The following is a 15,607-nucleotide window of genomic DNA, read 5'->3' as shown; positions in this document are numbered from 1 at the left end:
CATCTCAGAAATTGCAATTGATCTATTGTACATATCAAAAGAACAGAGTTTTAAAAAGTTACAACAGAATTTTGGGTACCAAAAATAAATTCAAATTCAGCATTTTCTATCAGCCATTACCTTTCTTTGTGAGTTAAGCTGTTTCTTTGGTGAATTAGAGACAATAAATCATTGAAAATGCAACTAACAAGCTATCATAAGTAGCTTGGTGTTTTTAATGACTGTATAAACAGTATCTTTAGAATATATTAGGTTTTAAAACCCTTCTTTAAAGATTGAGAGAGTATCTTGGAATGCCTATTAAAGTGGCAGATCATAGCAAACATGAAACATCAGATTTCAAACTCACTTGGCTTTTGTTTCCCACCAAACACTTCTATTCTCATACACACCCCACCCTGGTGAGTTTCTGGCCGGAATCGCAAATACCTAGTCAACACTCCATAAACAACATGCTTTACTTCTAAGTTTTTGTCATCATTTCCTATCAGAACCTTAAAAGACAAAACAAATAGTTACACCTCATCATACCCTAAAAACAGGGATAATGATATCCACACTGGTTATAACATTTGAGGTTCTATCATCATTTCATTCTGAACCTTTACACCCAAACATCAGTAGACACATTCCCCAAACTGTTCTCTTTACATTTCCTATGGGACTACATGACAAAGACCTTCTGATCATCTTCGCTATTTGTATGACCTTAATTTTTTATTCACAGGTGATCTTGTAACCAGAAATAAGATGCTAATCACTCTTAATAGCCAAGAGTTAAACCATGAAAAATGAAGATAAAGATGAAAATGAAGATGGGGCAAGAAACATCTTTGAGCTCCTTAGACATGCGGTCACCACAAGTAACAAAGCACCCTCATTAATTTTGAGTGACCATCTATTCTTCCCATTTTCAACAAGCAGATGACTGAGGGCTAGCAATACTCATTTTCATTTACAAACAATGGCATTTAGTTTGCCATATATGAAAAAGAATTCTTACACAGCAGTGTACATAAATTCTTAATGCTCCTCAGCAGTAATCTCACAGCTCTGAAAAATCAATTGCTGAGGGCTCAGCTGAAGACACTGTATTTGCTAAGCCTACTGAGGATACTAGGCATTTTCAATTTAAGTGTAATTACTCATTCAAATAATAACAGTGAGTTAGTTTTCTTCTCTTTCATTTGCTTTTTCAACAAAGAGAAACCCAGTGATGGACATATTGATAATTTGAGCTTCACTTGGTGGTGATTATAGAAATGTGTGATGTAATCTTTCGCCAACATACTGTAGTCAGCCACTACTTAAATGATTTCAGAATTTGAGCAGTGAATCTGAAGGTCTGAGGTTTGATTCTACATGAGGACTCAGATTTTTTTGATTTGTCACATGCTTGTGACAAGACAAAAAAATCTTTCTCAATTTCTTCACCAAACTCAAAGTTTTCCATTCTTTTAACCATTATTAATTAAATAAATATTAAAAATTTTGATACTATGGGCAGCTCAGAGACTCTTGAGAAGCAGGGTTTGTAAGCTATGTTTTTTCCTGCAATGTCAGTGTTTCTGTTTGTATCACAATGCGTATCACACATTATATTTGATAATTTTTTAGGGATGAGAACTGGTCACTGCCTAGTGAAAGCCTATGGGGATTTGATAAAGATGAAAAAGTCAATGCATGTTAAATCTTATTTGTTTCAGAAATAATGCTTCAATACAGAATGTATTTTACACCTTAGCCTGTCCACCTAATTCCTTATAGTTTGTCCAAGTTGTCCCATCTATGAATAATTGTAGAGTGTAGGTCTTCACCCACTGATCTGCTGGAGAATTCCCTTGAGTAGACACAGCGCAAATGATATGAAGTGTTTGTAGATCAATCTGTGGATATGGGTTACTGTCACCTGTTCTGGCACACCACGATGATCCTGATACATAGTTCAGCCGACCGTTCTTGGCTGGCGTGCTGGAAGAAGAAGCATTTATTCCAGTGTCTAGAATTCTTCCATCTTCCATCTCAAGATTAAACTCAAAACAACCTAAAAATTAAAAACTATTTAAAGCATTACAAATAACAGGGAAAAATAACCAGTAATGAATACTAGAAAGGTTTAAGGGGGTAGAGCTCTCAACATACACATCCAATGATTTTCTTCATTTTTTTAAGAGGGTACAGTGACGAATCCTGCAATCTAATTGGTTCATTACCCAGTCAGTATTTTTCTATCTCTGCCCACGGGCTACGGTAACGCTTTCGTGAGTCGCCCAGTGCATCCCAACTTTCGTTGCCATTTTTCATAAATATATCTTGTTTTTCTGGCTGGGCAGTATTTTTAAGCAACCACGTCGGCCACTACCTCAAGCCGATAAATAACTTATGAATCCTCTCCTTTCTCTCTGTCAAATCACTCTGGTTGACAGAAAAATATTGGTTTCAGAATGAATTTGTATAAGCAATAGCGTTATTACGTTGGTTGACAAGCAGCCTAAAAACTGTCTGCAATTAATTTTAATCGTTGGCAAAAAATACCTTGAAAGTTAAAACGTGAGGTATTTGGTTACAGTTGAACTAATCGATGGAACTTTCATTCATTTAATATCTGAATTTTCTCAAACAGTTTGTTCGTAGTAAGTTCATTTCTACAACATACGCTCTCGGTGAGTCTTTGCAAGTCTATTAAATTTGGACATTTGTACCATAAATTGCACGACAGAAACTGAAGGAATTTATTGAGAAAAAGCCTGCATTAAATCTTGTTGTGTCTCGTTGGAGTGCGCCATTCGAATTTAGTTTTTGTGGAGGAAAGACCAGATTTACACACGCCATTGCAGCAAACAAACAAGCAAACTCTCACAACTTCACAATATAATAATTTGAATTTACTCACAATTACTTTCCTCGCCGTTTACTTGATGAACAGAGGTAAATCTTCGTACGTGAATTAATCGTTGATGAGAATGAGTAATACTTTCCGTTAGATCATAGACTGTTTTTGAAGAAAACATTGCCATGACAGTCCTTGCCAAACTAGTTCTGTTATTTTGCAAAAGTTCTTGCGCTTTTTTTCTTCTTACGCATTCTCTAACTGACAGGTGTCAGATTGTGACAGATACTTGTAAAAATAATGTTTCAAAGTTTGTTTGGAAGCCTTTTAAATCACCTTTATCGTTACGCAAATGAAAATGTTTCGGTGAGGCAATCTCTCTTTAATTTGCATCAACTCTATTTTAACTACCATTTACTCGCTCAAAAATTGTTCAGTTTATGGAAGATCTTGCCATATTTACAGCCCTAAATCATTTGGGTTCTTTCAGAAGGAGTTTTGTTAAGTTTAAAAAATAAATATGTTATTTACCGGCTAAGGGTCGTTCTGTATGGTGAAAAACTGGACTCAGCAGCATTTTCAAGACCTCGGTCACAGTTTTTCACCATACGGACCGACCCTTAGCCAGCAAATAACATATATCTCTGCAACTCTTCTAAAATTTAGGTAAATGATAAGTTAAAAAGGTGAATGGCCACAATTTGGCTGACTCGTCTAGTTAACAGTCTTCCTTATAAAATGAACATCATAAGTTTAGTAGCAAACATTTGTTGGTAGTCGTAGGCTCCTCTGTAAAACTTGGTTGAAAGTTTTTTTCAGCCCTACTGATTCAGTTGCTTTCAACCGAGAATGGGAACCATTGTTAACTATTACCAGTTTATCAGCACTGTGCAGCTTTCTTAAAGCTTTCATAAGCAGTCACGAAATTTTTGTCTTCAAACAAGGGTGCCTTGGTATCATGACGACTTCAGGGCCATACATTGTTCCACGTGACCTACAAGTAGTCCTATAATCAGCTAAGAAATATTGTGGCTTAGAATGAAGGCTCATGGCTGTTTTTTAGAGATTTGACCACTGTGGGAGCTATATTTCATCTAAGGCCTCCCTGGACACAGTGGTAGCCCCTAAATATCCCTTGCACTTGTCTTTTCCAAACATGTACAACTATACTACAACACACTTGATATTATGAACCACAAGAAAGCCACCTTCGTTACTGCAAATGTACTTATCATACAATCAAACATTAAAGTTCTGTTAGAATATGCTTTCTCATTCAACAATCGGATCATAAGTTTTTTGGTTGTTGCTATGTTCACAATGCAGACTCAATTAAAAAGACTTGAACACCGTTTTAAAATTCTTACCATCTTTCATGGTTCTCACCACCATTAAAGGAGAACTCTTTGGTCCATCACCAACTGAAGTATTAAGGCCAACACTTCAAATTCATATTCTGTGTAAATATCAAGCCCAGTGACATCTTTACTTAATGCTGTTCCATTGTTAATGGTCAGGGTGGTTGCTTTTCCAGAGGAGCCTCTCTTTCTGTAAAACAATTTGAATCCTATAATAATTCCATTTCTGGAGTCTGCTGATGGTAACTGCCAGGAGGCTGCAATAATTGTAGAAGTAATTGCAGTCACTTTGAAGTTGCTTGGGGCTTTTGATGGAGCTGCAATTGGAAAAATGGTAAACTTAATGCCTATAACTGGTCCTGTTAAATGTTACCACCAAACACAGAAGCCTCTAACCAGTAAATGGTTTGAACCCAGGGGTAAAATGTAATAGTGTAGTTTGATTGTCCAGGTGAGCGTAGTCCTGAGAAGGACTGTTGTCAGTAGTGGTAACTGACGTTTTGACAACCTAAGCAGAAGTCATCATCAGAGTCAAGTGAATAGTTGTTGTCAGTCAAATGTTCTTAGTCCGCTTTGTATAAACTGATTGGTCAGTTTCACCATCATGTTATTGGCTGTAACACTCAAGTGGCGTAAGTTAGTTATGATTGATTAGTCTCGATCTGTTTGAGAAGTTAGGCCGTTCTGTTCAGTTCGTTCGTAATGTTTATGTCATGAATGAGTTGTTTGTATGGTACTGGTAGTATGTTTTGAAAGCTTGATAAGGTAAAAAAATTAATTCGATCAAAGGTAACAACAGCTATTTATTCCTTTGGTCACCTATTCAATAGCACTTACTTAATAGATATACAACAAACCATAAACACAGCAATAAGATAGTCATTCTTCCTAATCTGTCACATATCATTGTCCTTTCCACCTCAACAGAACTCTTTGGTCCATCACCATCAGAAGAAAAAGCCAAGACTTGAAATTCATGTTCTGTGTACTTATCAAGCCCTGTGACATTTCTACTAAATGTCGATTCCCCACTTATAGTCAAGGTTGTTACTGACAAACCAGAACCTTTCTTTGTGTAAAACAGTTTAAACCCTGTAATAGCTGAATGTCTGGCATAGACTGGTGGTAACTGCCATGAGGCTACAATGTTGGTAGAAGACGTTGCAGTCAGCTTGAAGGCAGTAGGAGGCTGTGATGGAACTGAAATAAATATGTAGAAATATCATTCCTTACAAAAATTCACAAATTTATATTTTTGTATGACTACCGTCATTACTTTAATTTGCCTTTCCTTAATTTTACTTTAGAGAAATCCTCATAGTCATAATCATGAAACTACATCCTCAGCTCTCCTTCAGCCTTCTCTGTATTGTAGAATGAACACTAAAAAGGTCACTACACTATACTATACCAAGGACCAAAAAGAGGAATATTTTACCCCCTTCAGCTACCTCTCCTCCCACTTCATCTTAATTCCTTTGAAAGGGAGTTTCATAATTGTCTTAATTTTTTATCAGTACAAAGAACAAACAAAATTAACAATTAAAACTCAAACCAACAGTCTAACAAACAACAAGTCAAACTTTGTCATGCTATTCAGTTTTGTAGGAGATGATTGTTCAATTCCCTAATGCTCAGCTCTAAAATCACATGGGGTACACTTACATCATTCTCATTAAAACCAAAAAACAATTAAGTATCGGAGAGTATTTGTCTCAGTTCTGAAAAATTGCCCAATCTTGCCCTAATTTCTCCTAATAATTAGTTACTGTGACTTCATTTTGTATCAGAGGGACAAAAACGAGAACAAATAAATACCTTTAGTGAAAAGTATTCCATAAGCCTCCACTCTCAAAGCCTTGAACTTATTACACTTTGTTGGCAGAAAGTGAATAAACTTTGCACTTGCAAATTCCTTTAGACTGTTTTTCACTGTGTCAGTTTTTCCTAAATTTCCTGGAAAGGCCTGTTATACAAAAAGTGATATTGACGTATTGAAACTTAGCATAATTAATAATTTACTGTAATTTAAAATCTGCAATTTGCAAAATAAAAATCTATAACTTGCAAAGTGAAAATCTGTAATTTGTAAAAAAAAAACTCAAAATAAGAATCTGCGATGTGCAGAATGAAAATCTGCTATCTGTAGGTTAAGTGCATACATCCTTAGTTGAAAACAAAAGAGCTTGAGATACTTCAGCAAGTCATTCGAAGAGGACCAAGGATTGTGCCTTGAGGAATGCCACAGGTCAAATAACAACTGTCAGAGAGATCAGGACCATTTCATTCACCATTTTATGGCACTTTTTTATGTGGTTATAACAGTTAGAATTGGTCAGTGTTTGCTACATCTTTTAACACTCATAGCATCGTGAATATATACATTTAACCACTAGACTACATGCTTTTTGGTGTGTGTACTCCATATTGATCCATACATGTACATGGAATCGGTGAGAAAATATCACTACTTATTCTTAAAGGTAATGTCAATATGGTTTGTAAGCAACATAAGTATATTGTGGGTAATGTTGGCATTAGTTAATTGATAATGATCTATGACATGTATGAGCAGATTTGTTGTTCTTGTGAGTAGCTTTAGTTTTGTACCACAAGTATTAATTTTGGCTGTTATGAATACTTGTATATGAGAGCATGACATACCAACCTTGTCAGTCTTACTTTCTTTATAAGTGAAAAAAGTGGTACCATTCAAAGAAAATCTTAGTTTGTACTCTGTGGTCCATTCTGGAGCTCGCGAATGGGTTGGGGGATTTCCTTAAGTAGCTACAGCACAGACAACATACTCATAGAGAAGGTCAATTTGTAAGTACTCATCAGGATCATTATTCTTAGCTTCCCATGCCCTTGGTCCATCAAGACGACCATATTTAGCTTTATATCTTGAATTATATATTGAAGTGGCTGAGAAGCTGTCATCTGGAATTCTACCACCACTGGCCAAACCAATTGCCTGTGAATCACATGCTGCAATGTAACAATTTAAAGTTAACCTTCACATTTAACCAATGCATGTTTTTCAGTGTAGTTAATTGAATACACTTCCAAACAATCAGTGAGATATTATTACAAAAATACAGAAAAATGTTCATGGGAAAATTGTCATGAAGCCAAACAGCTGTCATGAAATTATGGGCTGTACTGCTCAAATTGCCCAGAATTGATCCCTAACTTTTCTGACTCTGAGGAACTCCACGTACACTCATGCTATATTATCATGGAAATTTTGTGGTAAATTGGAATTTTTTCTTGTAATCCTTAGCTCACAACCCTACTGGCCTTGGCAATAAAACTATCCACTACTATATATGAAGCAGAAATTGGTGCATCCTGTCACCTGGATAAGCATAAGAAGCTTATGACAATGGCTGGATTGTTTTCCTCAAGTGCTCAAAGAGTGGTTTGCATCATTAAAGCTACTTATCCAAATAGCAATTATTAACAAAATAACAGAACCACTAGGTTTGGACCCTTTGTTCATAGATTAGCAAATACAAGGATCAGATCACACAAAAGTTTTAAAACTTACTTGGCTTCTGTTGCACCCCAAACACCTCTGTTCTCATACACACCTCACCCTGATGTGTTTGTGGCAGGAATCGCAAATATCTTGTTAACACTCCATATAGAACATGTTTGACATTTCATTTTCTATCCTTATTTCCCTCTAAAACCTTAGAAAAATAATCACAACTCATCATTATAGAGTTCCAGGTAGATTGTAAAATGTAACTATAATTGTAGCTCTTCATCTTGGTGAAAATAATCATTATTACTTCTTGTTTTATGACAGGAAATACTTTAATTTATTGGTTGGGCTAGGTGGCTAAATTGATCATCATACAAACAGAAAAATATACATGTAGGTGTAGGAATAAGACCCAATATTTGTTAGAAGAGGTCCATATGGACAGTGTTACTAATCATACATGAATAAATCATAATACAACCACTGGATTATAAAAAATAGCACAGTGACCCTCAAAGGTGAACTCTATATAATTTCTACACCTGCACTTTACTTGTGACTGTCACAATAATTTCATTACTTCAATTGTTGGATTGAGAGCAACAATCTCTCAGTAATTAGAAATCATTGGTTCTGCAATCCACTGACAAGCTATTTCATGGCACCAGAAATATTTGGCAGAAAAACATAGTTCAAAACAATTTATTAGATTCCCTGTCCATTTCTCCCTGATACTCTTTCAGAGGCCTTGACTGCAAATTCAGGCATGCAAAATATCATTTGCTGAATGAAAAATATTTACTCAAAATTCATGATATTTGCATATAGCATGAGGAGAATACCTGTTGAATATTTATTGTACAAATAATCCTCTGCATACCTATAACTCCTTTGGCAGACTTTTTGATATTAATGTGTCAATATTATCAAAACTTAGGAACAGTGATTGAGTCAAGATATGATATAATTCTCAACCAGCCCATGTGGCATACCTTAACCTGTCCAGCTTCCTTATAATCTGTCCAAGTTGTCCCATCTGTGGATAATTGTAGAGTGTAGGTCTTCACCCAATGATCTGCTTAAGAATTCCCTTGAGTGGACACAGCACAGATGATATGAAGTGTCTGTAGATCAATCTGTAGATATGGGTTAGTGTCACTTGTTCCTGCACACCATGATGATCCTGATGTGTAGTTTAGTCTACCATTCTTGGCTGGTGTGCTGACACTTTGTACTGAGGAAGCATTTATATTACTATCTGGAATTGTTCCACTTCCCATTCCAAGGTCAAAATCAACACAAGCCCCTATGGAAACAAAATTTACATATGCACCATAACAGTCATAATAATTATAGTAACAGGGATAATGGTTGGATGTGAGAAACATATACGTGTCTTGAATCTCTCAATAAGGTATGTCTCATGCAAAGTCCATGTAACAAATAGTAACTATTAGAGTTGGTCTGCCTCTAAAAATATGTATCAATTCTATTATAAATTAGGAAGTAATCTAAATCTGATCATTAAAACTGCAAATTGAAAACATTGGGTGCCATTTTTTCAAGGTGTCCATTTTTAAAGAAAACGAGGAAAGATTTAAGTTTCCAAAAACTGTTGTGCTGCAGATAAGAAGATATAAATAAAGGAAAATAAATTTCTGCGGTGAATTTGAGAAACCTGTGTCATTGACCCTTCCTTGGAGCAAAGAGAAGTTGACCTTCAGATGTAAAATATGGGGACGGGAGGCAAAAATGTAGAATGGTCCAAATTCAAAGCTTTTGAGTAGATAGGAAAGGTGGAATAAATTCCAACATTGCTTTAACCTGAAATAGAAGCAGACGTTACCACTCGATTTCTTCGTTGAAACACAATAGTTTCAGAACCGTTAGAATTTTTGATAGCTGAATAATTCAAAGTCTAATTTCACTTTTGTATAGTTCTCCATGCTTCCAAATTGAGCTTGATGTAATAGCAAATAGATTTTCAACTGTACTATTCTTTTTAAGATGACATTTTAAAATAAAAAAAGAGACGAATCCCGACGGAACCTTGTTTCTTTCTGATATTGATGCCGTCCGCATTGAGGATTAACCTAAGACCGTGAGAGAAAGCCTGAGGCGACAGCACTCATGAGTGAAAGAAATCTTCAACCAAGTACCCTGAATGTAAATTTTAACGTAAAAATAAACCTTTCTTATAAAATTAACATGATATGGTACTCACCTGAAGTCAGTGGAAAAAGTACAGCGAGAAAAGTTACCCGGAAACAAAGATTAAATTGCGCCATCTCGATTGAGTGAGTCACGGTATGCGAGTATCACAATCGTTTTGCTTGACCGGTCTTTTGTTACTGAAAGCTCATCCGAAAAAAGATTGTCTCCTTACAATTGGCTTTGTGTGATTTGTAGTAATATCGCCCGCGATTCCTGCAAAACAATCAGACTCTTCGTAAGCCGAGCATTTTCGTCCGTTATCAAGATGACAGAAGACTGCATATGTTGATATTGCCCACAATGCTATGGGCTGTAGCTCATATTTCAGTTTCGGTACATAACCAGTTTATGAGTTAAAATCTAACTGCCTTGTCAAAGGGTCAGCATTAGATTCCATCCACCAAAACCACCTTGGTCGAGAGGGACTGAGATGGAATGATGGAAAAAAATTACGAAGCTACGACAACATGCCGACTTATCCCGATGACCCAAGTGTATTATTTGTTTGGGAAATTGCGTCAAAACTTTTTACTAAAGAAATGGTAAGTATTAATTTATTGTTCGATTGTAGTATTATAAAACATTTTACGCAATTTTATGCAGATATTTCCCGTATTTAAAAGGTGCTTAGATGTTACGTAGTTTTGGTGGATGTCATTAGGGAACATCCACCAAAACTTTGACCAAAACCATCAACAATATATTTTTTAAATTTTATCTATAGCCATTGTTAGATGTTCAGGGAGACAAAAGATTTATACCACTAATTAGCAGTTACTGCTCTGGCTAATTATTTTTTATGGTGCACAATAATTATTGCTGACCGACCAAACGTTCATAATGATTATCATAACTCTTAACACATAGAATAAAGTGGTTTTGGTGGATGTTTCTCTCCATCCACCAAAACCACCACAGAAATTTCTGCTTCTTCCTTACAGAAGACTGATGTGACCTGCTATTTGGAGTACATAACCACAATCTATTTCTTTGTATGTAGAGATATTTTGCAAAGTTCTTGAGTCAGCACCTTTTATTATTGAAACCATAATCATAACATGGTGCATAATATAGAATACAAAAGGTTCTGGTGTGGTAATCGTGTAATCTTGAAACAGGAGAGTTTTTAACTGACTTAAACTGATTTAAACAAACATTTGCAACAAAATTCCAGGTCTAGAAATTTCTTCCACTATTTCCGCCAAAATCATAACCTTTAAGTACAACAAATCAGCACATTAGTAATTGTTATCAGGGGTCTGAAAATCCCATAAATCTTTCACATTTATTTCAAGTAACCTTTAATTTCACATGGATGAATAAGTATACACTCAACATGCAGAATGTCTTACAGTTTACAAACTATTTCCCTTTTTATGGATAGACAGTGAAAGGCCTTTGCCACATTGGTGAATCAAACCATTGTATACCATGCATTTTGTGATAATTGTTTGTTTTTGCTCACAATACCCAGAAAAATGGAGGGGATAAATTTAAATAGCAAATTCTATGGTTAAAATTAAATAACATTGGAAGATCAAATTAACTTTGTACTGTTTAAAATTCAGTTTTGGTTTCTTGCTTATTCCAGCCTCTTGATATTCAAAAGCATTCCTTGTCATTTTTGTGTTCTTCTGTGTACATAACTTGAAAAATAAACACAGAGAAAGGAAACCACAAAGGATTAAACTTGAAGCTAAAGCAAAGTTTAAGTTGAGCCATAGCTGATCCAAATACTGAGCACTTTGTATTGTAACCCATTTAGCAGTAAAGTTTATCTATATGTCTGCCAGCTTGTCACAAGTCTTACCCCTCTCCTTCAAAAGTCTCTATAAATAAATTTTTCTTTGTGGTCCCTAATTGATGATTAGTATATTACAGCTCCTCAATTTTCCTCTCTCAAGTCAAGGTTACTCTAAATTTAACAAAGTAATGGACTTGATAAAACTCAAACTATAACTCAGCTGGCTGCTACTTGCAACCTTAATTTCTAGATATCAGTATACAATAATCAATATGTTATAAATAAGAACCCTAATGCTTAATTTTGCAGTGATCACCTTCCTCCTTTTCATTTGCAGACCAGACTGGAACCTCTATTGGTGTGTTTGCTTGTTTTGAGTGGGGATGGAAGAAAGGGAGTCATGCCGCATATCTGATTTATTAAATCGCATTTGTTCTGTTTATACATGAGTAGAACTACCTTGTTCTCTGAAAAAAATAAAATTTCTCGCATTTTTATCTGTGCTTCGCAGTCAAACTTCCTTGTGTCTTGGACAAGAAATCTTATTTTCTTGAAAACAAAATCTTTGTTTCCAGCCTTCTGTAATAGGTAAATATAACAGTGTAAGATGAGTGACAGTGTATTTCTCAAGTTATTTTTTGGAATGTGACAAAAAGGAAGTTTCATAGTGTGATAAGGAGCAAACATATGATTGCTTGATAGAATGCAAAAAATGCAGAATTGCATATATTTTCTCCTTTGTCAGCAGCATATGTTAGTGAAAAGTTCTTACAATTGTTAACTTCTAAACCATCTTCAATTTAGCCAAGATTGAACTGTTATCACGTTTGTCATAAAAGTATTCTGAGATCAATGTCATATGACCCATTCATGTATTTGACCTTTCAAATTAGCAAGCCATAGTTGACAGAAACACAAAGGTTGAGGATAAAAAGAAATTATTATATACAGTACTTCTTCTGTATCTTTTCGTTTCCTTTTCTCTCCAGCTGTTCAATCTATGCCGTGCTGGCAATTGAACACTTTCCTTCCCAAAATTAGGAAAGGCACACCAGTAAAAAACGAATTTTTGCTCCTTAAATATCTCATGCATCTTCCCCCAGTATTTTGTGACTTCTGTCCGAGGAAGGAGGTGTAAGCATTAAATTAACCCGAATGATTCCACGATTGTGGTATCATCCAAGCCATGCCAGAGGACTTGAACTAGACAAACTAGTGAGAATGCACAATAACGATAGCAAAGCTTTGTAATGCTAAAGAGCTATATCAAATATATATAAATATATGTTCCCGAAACCTTTGACAGCTTTAAAGAAAGAAAACTTCGTCGTCAATCCTGTTTCAAATTCCGCAATAAGTTTAAGCGCCTCATCAACAGAATTTACGTATCCTAAATTATCTGCATGTCTACCATCAATGGTTCGCGACTTAAAATTCTCGCTATGCTGTTTCTGTTTGTTCCTCAAGAATCATGGGATTTACAGCTTCGGATGTTCGGCTACATCACTTGCGGATTTCCGAGAATCTTCGGTTATGTTTTGCAAGTTATTAAATATTCCATCTCAGTCCCTCTCGACCGAGGTGGTTTTGGTGGATGGAATCTAATGCTGACCTTGTCAAAGATGAGATGGCAGTTAGTTTACATTCTCAGATCTCTTCATACCCATGTCTATATAGGAAAAGGCAGAGGAAGAAAAAAAACCACTAAATCATCGACCGACATAAAAATTACATCGAATTCCCTAACTACGCCCGCTGACACAAATAAAACACAACTCGCTTTTTCGCACACAGAGAAGTTTTTGAAGACAACGAACGAAAAGTAAACATCAGCCAATAATATGCCTAATAAACTTCTCTACTACTCTATGACATCACGCAAAATCAGCCAGGGCGGGAGGGGGGGTGGGAAGAAAAACGAAACAGTACCAAATAAAATCTTTGGTGTACGCTCGAAGTGAAACTGACGCGAAATGAAACACGAAACTCTTAGAGCCTGATACTAGAGGGTCTTTGTTGCGCAATTAATCTCTTTGAATACGTGCTTGTCCACAGGGGGGTAACAAATAAGACGCTCGACTAAGGCAGGGTCAGCTATAGTTTAAGAAATAAATTCTTGAAATTTAAGAGCTAATGTCAGCATTCATCAAACAAACAGCGGCAAGTCACCCAAATTTGTTTTCCCTCCTACTTTCATATTTTGTAGCCCAATATGTTCTAATGATTTTGGTGTAGTTTTTTTGTAAAAATTTATTTTAGTTTTCGAGAAATGACTTTTTTCATTGGACCGCTCAAATATGCAAATGTTCACCATGAATATTATCAGAGTTGTGTTACCTCATGTAACGAATGTACTAGACCAACAGTATTTCTGTGAACATAATCCTTTCTTTTATCATCATCTAAACTTAATCCCCTGTCGTTATTGAAGCTGGCAAAAAAACATTAATTTTTTGGTGAATATTTTTGTCCGACATACTTTTCCTATGTCGAAAAGTAGCATCAAATCAAAGACAGTTTTAACAATGACCGATATGACAAAATCTACTGAGCTTCAAGCTTTTAAAAGACCAAAGGATGGTTATAAAGTGACTGTAAAAATTAGCCTGATAAAACAAATGTTTATGTCCTTTTCTGTCTTTTTCAATGCTTCCCTTGCTCCTACAGAGGATTCATACAAATATTAGAGCCGTGCCGCGTTTACATTGTACTGGTAGAAAAGGGCGTCCAGAATGAGTGTTTCGTTCTGTAATGAAAACCCCAATAAACTCACTCAGAAATGACTCATTTTGAATAAAATAAAATATTTGAGCGGTTGAACGAAAAAAGTCATTTCTCGAAAACTGAAATATATTTTCACAAAAAAACGACACCAAAATTATTAGAACATATTGGGCTACAAAATATGAAAGTAGGAGAGAAAACGAATTTTGGACGACTTGCCACAATATTTCAAGTTTGTTCGAGGGATGCTGACATCCTCTCTTAAGGGTTTCCGCATGCAATCACTTTCTTCAAACTAATCTTAAAAATAAGAAGTAAAACGAGCTCCGTGACAAGGATGGAGAAAGGAAAATTGTCTTTTGTGCGAGAGCTGCTGAAAAATCTAATTTTAATAAGCATTTTCGATAAACCTTATCAGAGTATTAAATGCAGCAATAATCAGAAAAACTCCACAATAGGTCACAACCTTCAAATTCGCTCACATACGTTAATAGCCTTTCTATCATCAATTATTCTGAAAAAAAGAGTATAACTTGTGTTCTTCTGTGACAGTACTTGGCAAGCAGAGGTCAGTAGTACTATGATAACAGAAAAAGTGGATCTAGCTTGGTTTTCTCCGACTCAATGTGATATTAAAAGCAAGAAGAGAGTGCACAATCATATTTCAGAAATAATGCAATGTCTTGAAGTGTTACAGGCCAAAGGATAGTCACAATACACATTGGGCCCAGTTGTATAAAGGGCGGATAACTCAGTCTAACAAATAAATCGCTATCCAGAGGATATTCAGACAAACTCCACATTAGATCATAACCTTCAAACTCGCTTCTATAAGTCAATAGAGTTTATATCCATCAATTATTCTGAACAAAAGAGTATAACTAATGTCCTTCTGTCACAGTTCTTAGCAAGCAGTGGTCAGTGGTACTAAGACAACAGAAAAACTGGGCCTTTGCAGCGGTGCCGCTCGCACTAACCGCTCGTGCAAGTTCACATGCATATCTAGCTGAATGGCGATATCAATCAATGCAGTTAATCCAAACTGGGGAACCTCATCAAACGTAGAAAATAAAGGCTGTGACTGGATGATACTGCATCCGAACTAATAACGGTATTTGGCAACAAGCTGCGTAGCAGGCAAAATGTGTGGCAAGTAGAAGTGCGACGGTGAATATTTTCAGTAACTGAATTGAACCCTGGCTAAGACTGAATATTAAATGAACGGATTTTGTGTCACATGTCTGGTT

General features: G+C 35.7%; 3 protein-coding genes and 1 long non-coding RNA gene across 4 annotated transcripts; 1 reads left to right on the top strand and 3 right to left on the bottom strand.

The window, feature by feature from the left end:
• Positions 1-198: 198 nt before the first annotated feature.
• LOC149037136 (discoidin domain-containing receptor 2-like) lies at positions 199-4,505 on the bottom strand. The gene is made up of 3 exons (XM_089186939.1): positions 4,198-4,505; positions 1,740-2,044; positions 199-494 (listed from the first exon to the last, which is right to left on the bottom strand). Exons 1-3 carry the CDS (start codon positions 4,220-4,222, stop codon positions 333-335), a joined length of 492 nt encoding a protein of 163 aa, XP_089043065.1. The 5' UTR covers positions 4,223-4,505; the 3' UTR covers positions 199-332.
• A 588-nt stretch (positions 4,506-5,093) lies between these two features.
• LOC149037135 (discoidin domain-containing receptor 2-like) lies at positions 5,094-8,984 on the bottom strand. The gene is made up of 5 exons (XM_089186953.1): positions 8,671-8,984; positions 7,739-7,883; positions 6,857-7,176; positions 6,007-6,154; positions 5,094-5,388 (listed from the first exon to the last, which is right to left on the bottom strand). The coding sequence occupies exons 2-3, from the start codon at positions 7,773-7,775 to the stop codon at positions 6,968-6,970; spliced, it is 246 nt and encodes an 81-aa protein (XP_089043079.1). The 5' UTR covers positions 7,776-7,883; positions 8,671-8,984; the 3' UTR covers positions 5,094-5,388; positions 6,007-6,154; positions 6,857-6,967.
• Positions 8,758-10,062, bottom strand: LOC149037134 (discoidin domain-containing receptor 2-like). Its single transcript, XM_089186952.1, has 2 exons — positions 9,903-10,062; positions 8,758-8,984 (listed from the first exon to the last, which is right to left on the bottom strand). Exons 1-2 carry the CDS (start codon positions 9,964-9,966, stop codon positions 8,758-8,760), a joined length of 291 nt encoding a protein of 96 aa, XP_089043078.1. The 5' UTR covers positions 9,967-10,062.
• A 229-nt stretch (positions 10,063-10,291) lies between these two features.
• On the top strand, positions 10,292-12,139 carry LOC149037133 (uncharacterized). The gene is made up of 2 exons (XR_016180973.1): positions 10,292-10,434; positions 11,974-12,139. It is a non-coding gene; the product is annotated as an uncharacterized LOC149037133 (long non-coding RNA).
• The last annotated feature ends 3,468 nt before the right edge of the window (positions 12,140-15,607 follow it).

The sequence above is a fragment of the Pocillopora damicornis genome, chromosome 11, assembly GCF_964200805.1.
Source record: "Pocillopora damicornis chromosome 11, jaPocDami1.2, whole genome shotgun sequence".
NCBI classification, from domain to species: Eukaryota; Metazoa; Cnidaria; class Anthozoa; order Scleractinia; family Pocilloporidae; genus Pocillopora; species Pocillopora damicornis.
The sequence above is the reverse complement of the archived record's forward strand: the minus strand, read 5'-3'. Positions and strand labels throughout refer to the sequence as shown.

Bases quoted from the DNA above. Each gene is read 5' to 3' on its own strand.
- LOC149037136 (XM_089186939.1), bottom strand. From the start codon at position 4,222: ATGGTGGTGAGAACCATGAAAGATG. The intron at 2,045-4,197 runs GTAAGAATTTTA...TTTAATTTTTAG, and splicing joins GGTGAGAACCATGAAAGATG to GTTGTTTTGAGTTTAATCTT. The intron at 495-1,739 runs GTGTAAAATACA...TTGTCTTTTAAG, and splicing joins AATTAGGTGGACAGGCTAAG to GTTCTGATAGGAAATGATGA.
- LOC149037135 (XM_089186953.1), bottom strand. From the start codon at position 7,775: ATGAGAACAGAGGTGTTTGGGGTGCAACAGAAGCCAA. The intron at 7,177-7,738 runs GTAAGTTTTAAA...GTTACATTGCAG, and splicing joins TGGGGTGCAACAGAAGCCAA to CATGTGATTCACAGGCAATT.
- LOC149037134 (XM_089186952.1), bottom strand. From the start codon at position 9,966: ATGGCGCAATTTAATCTTTGTTTCCGGGTAACTTTTCTCGCTGTACTT. The intron at 8,985-9,902 runs GTGAGTACCATA...TTGTTTCCATAG, and splicing joins ACTTTTTCCACTGACTTCAG to GGGCTTGTGTTGATTTTGAC.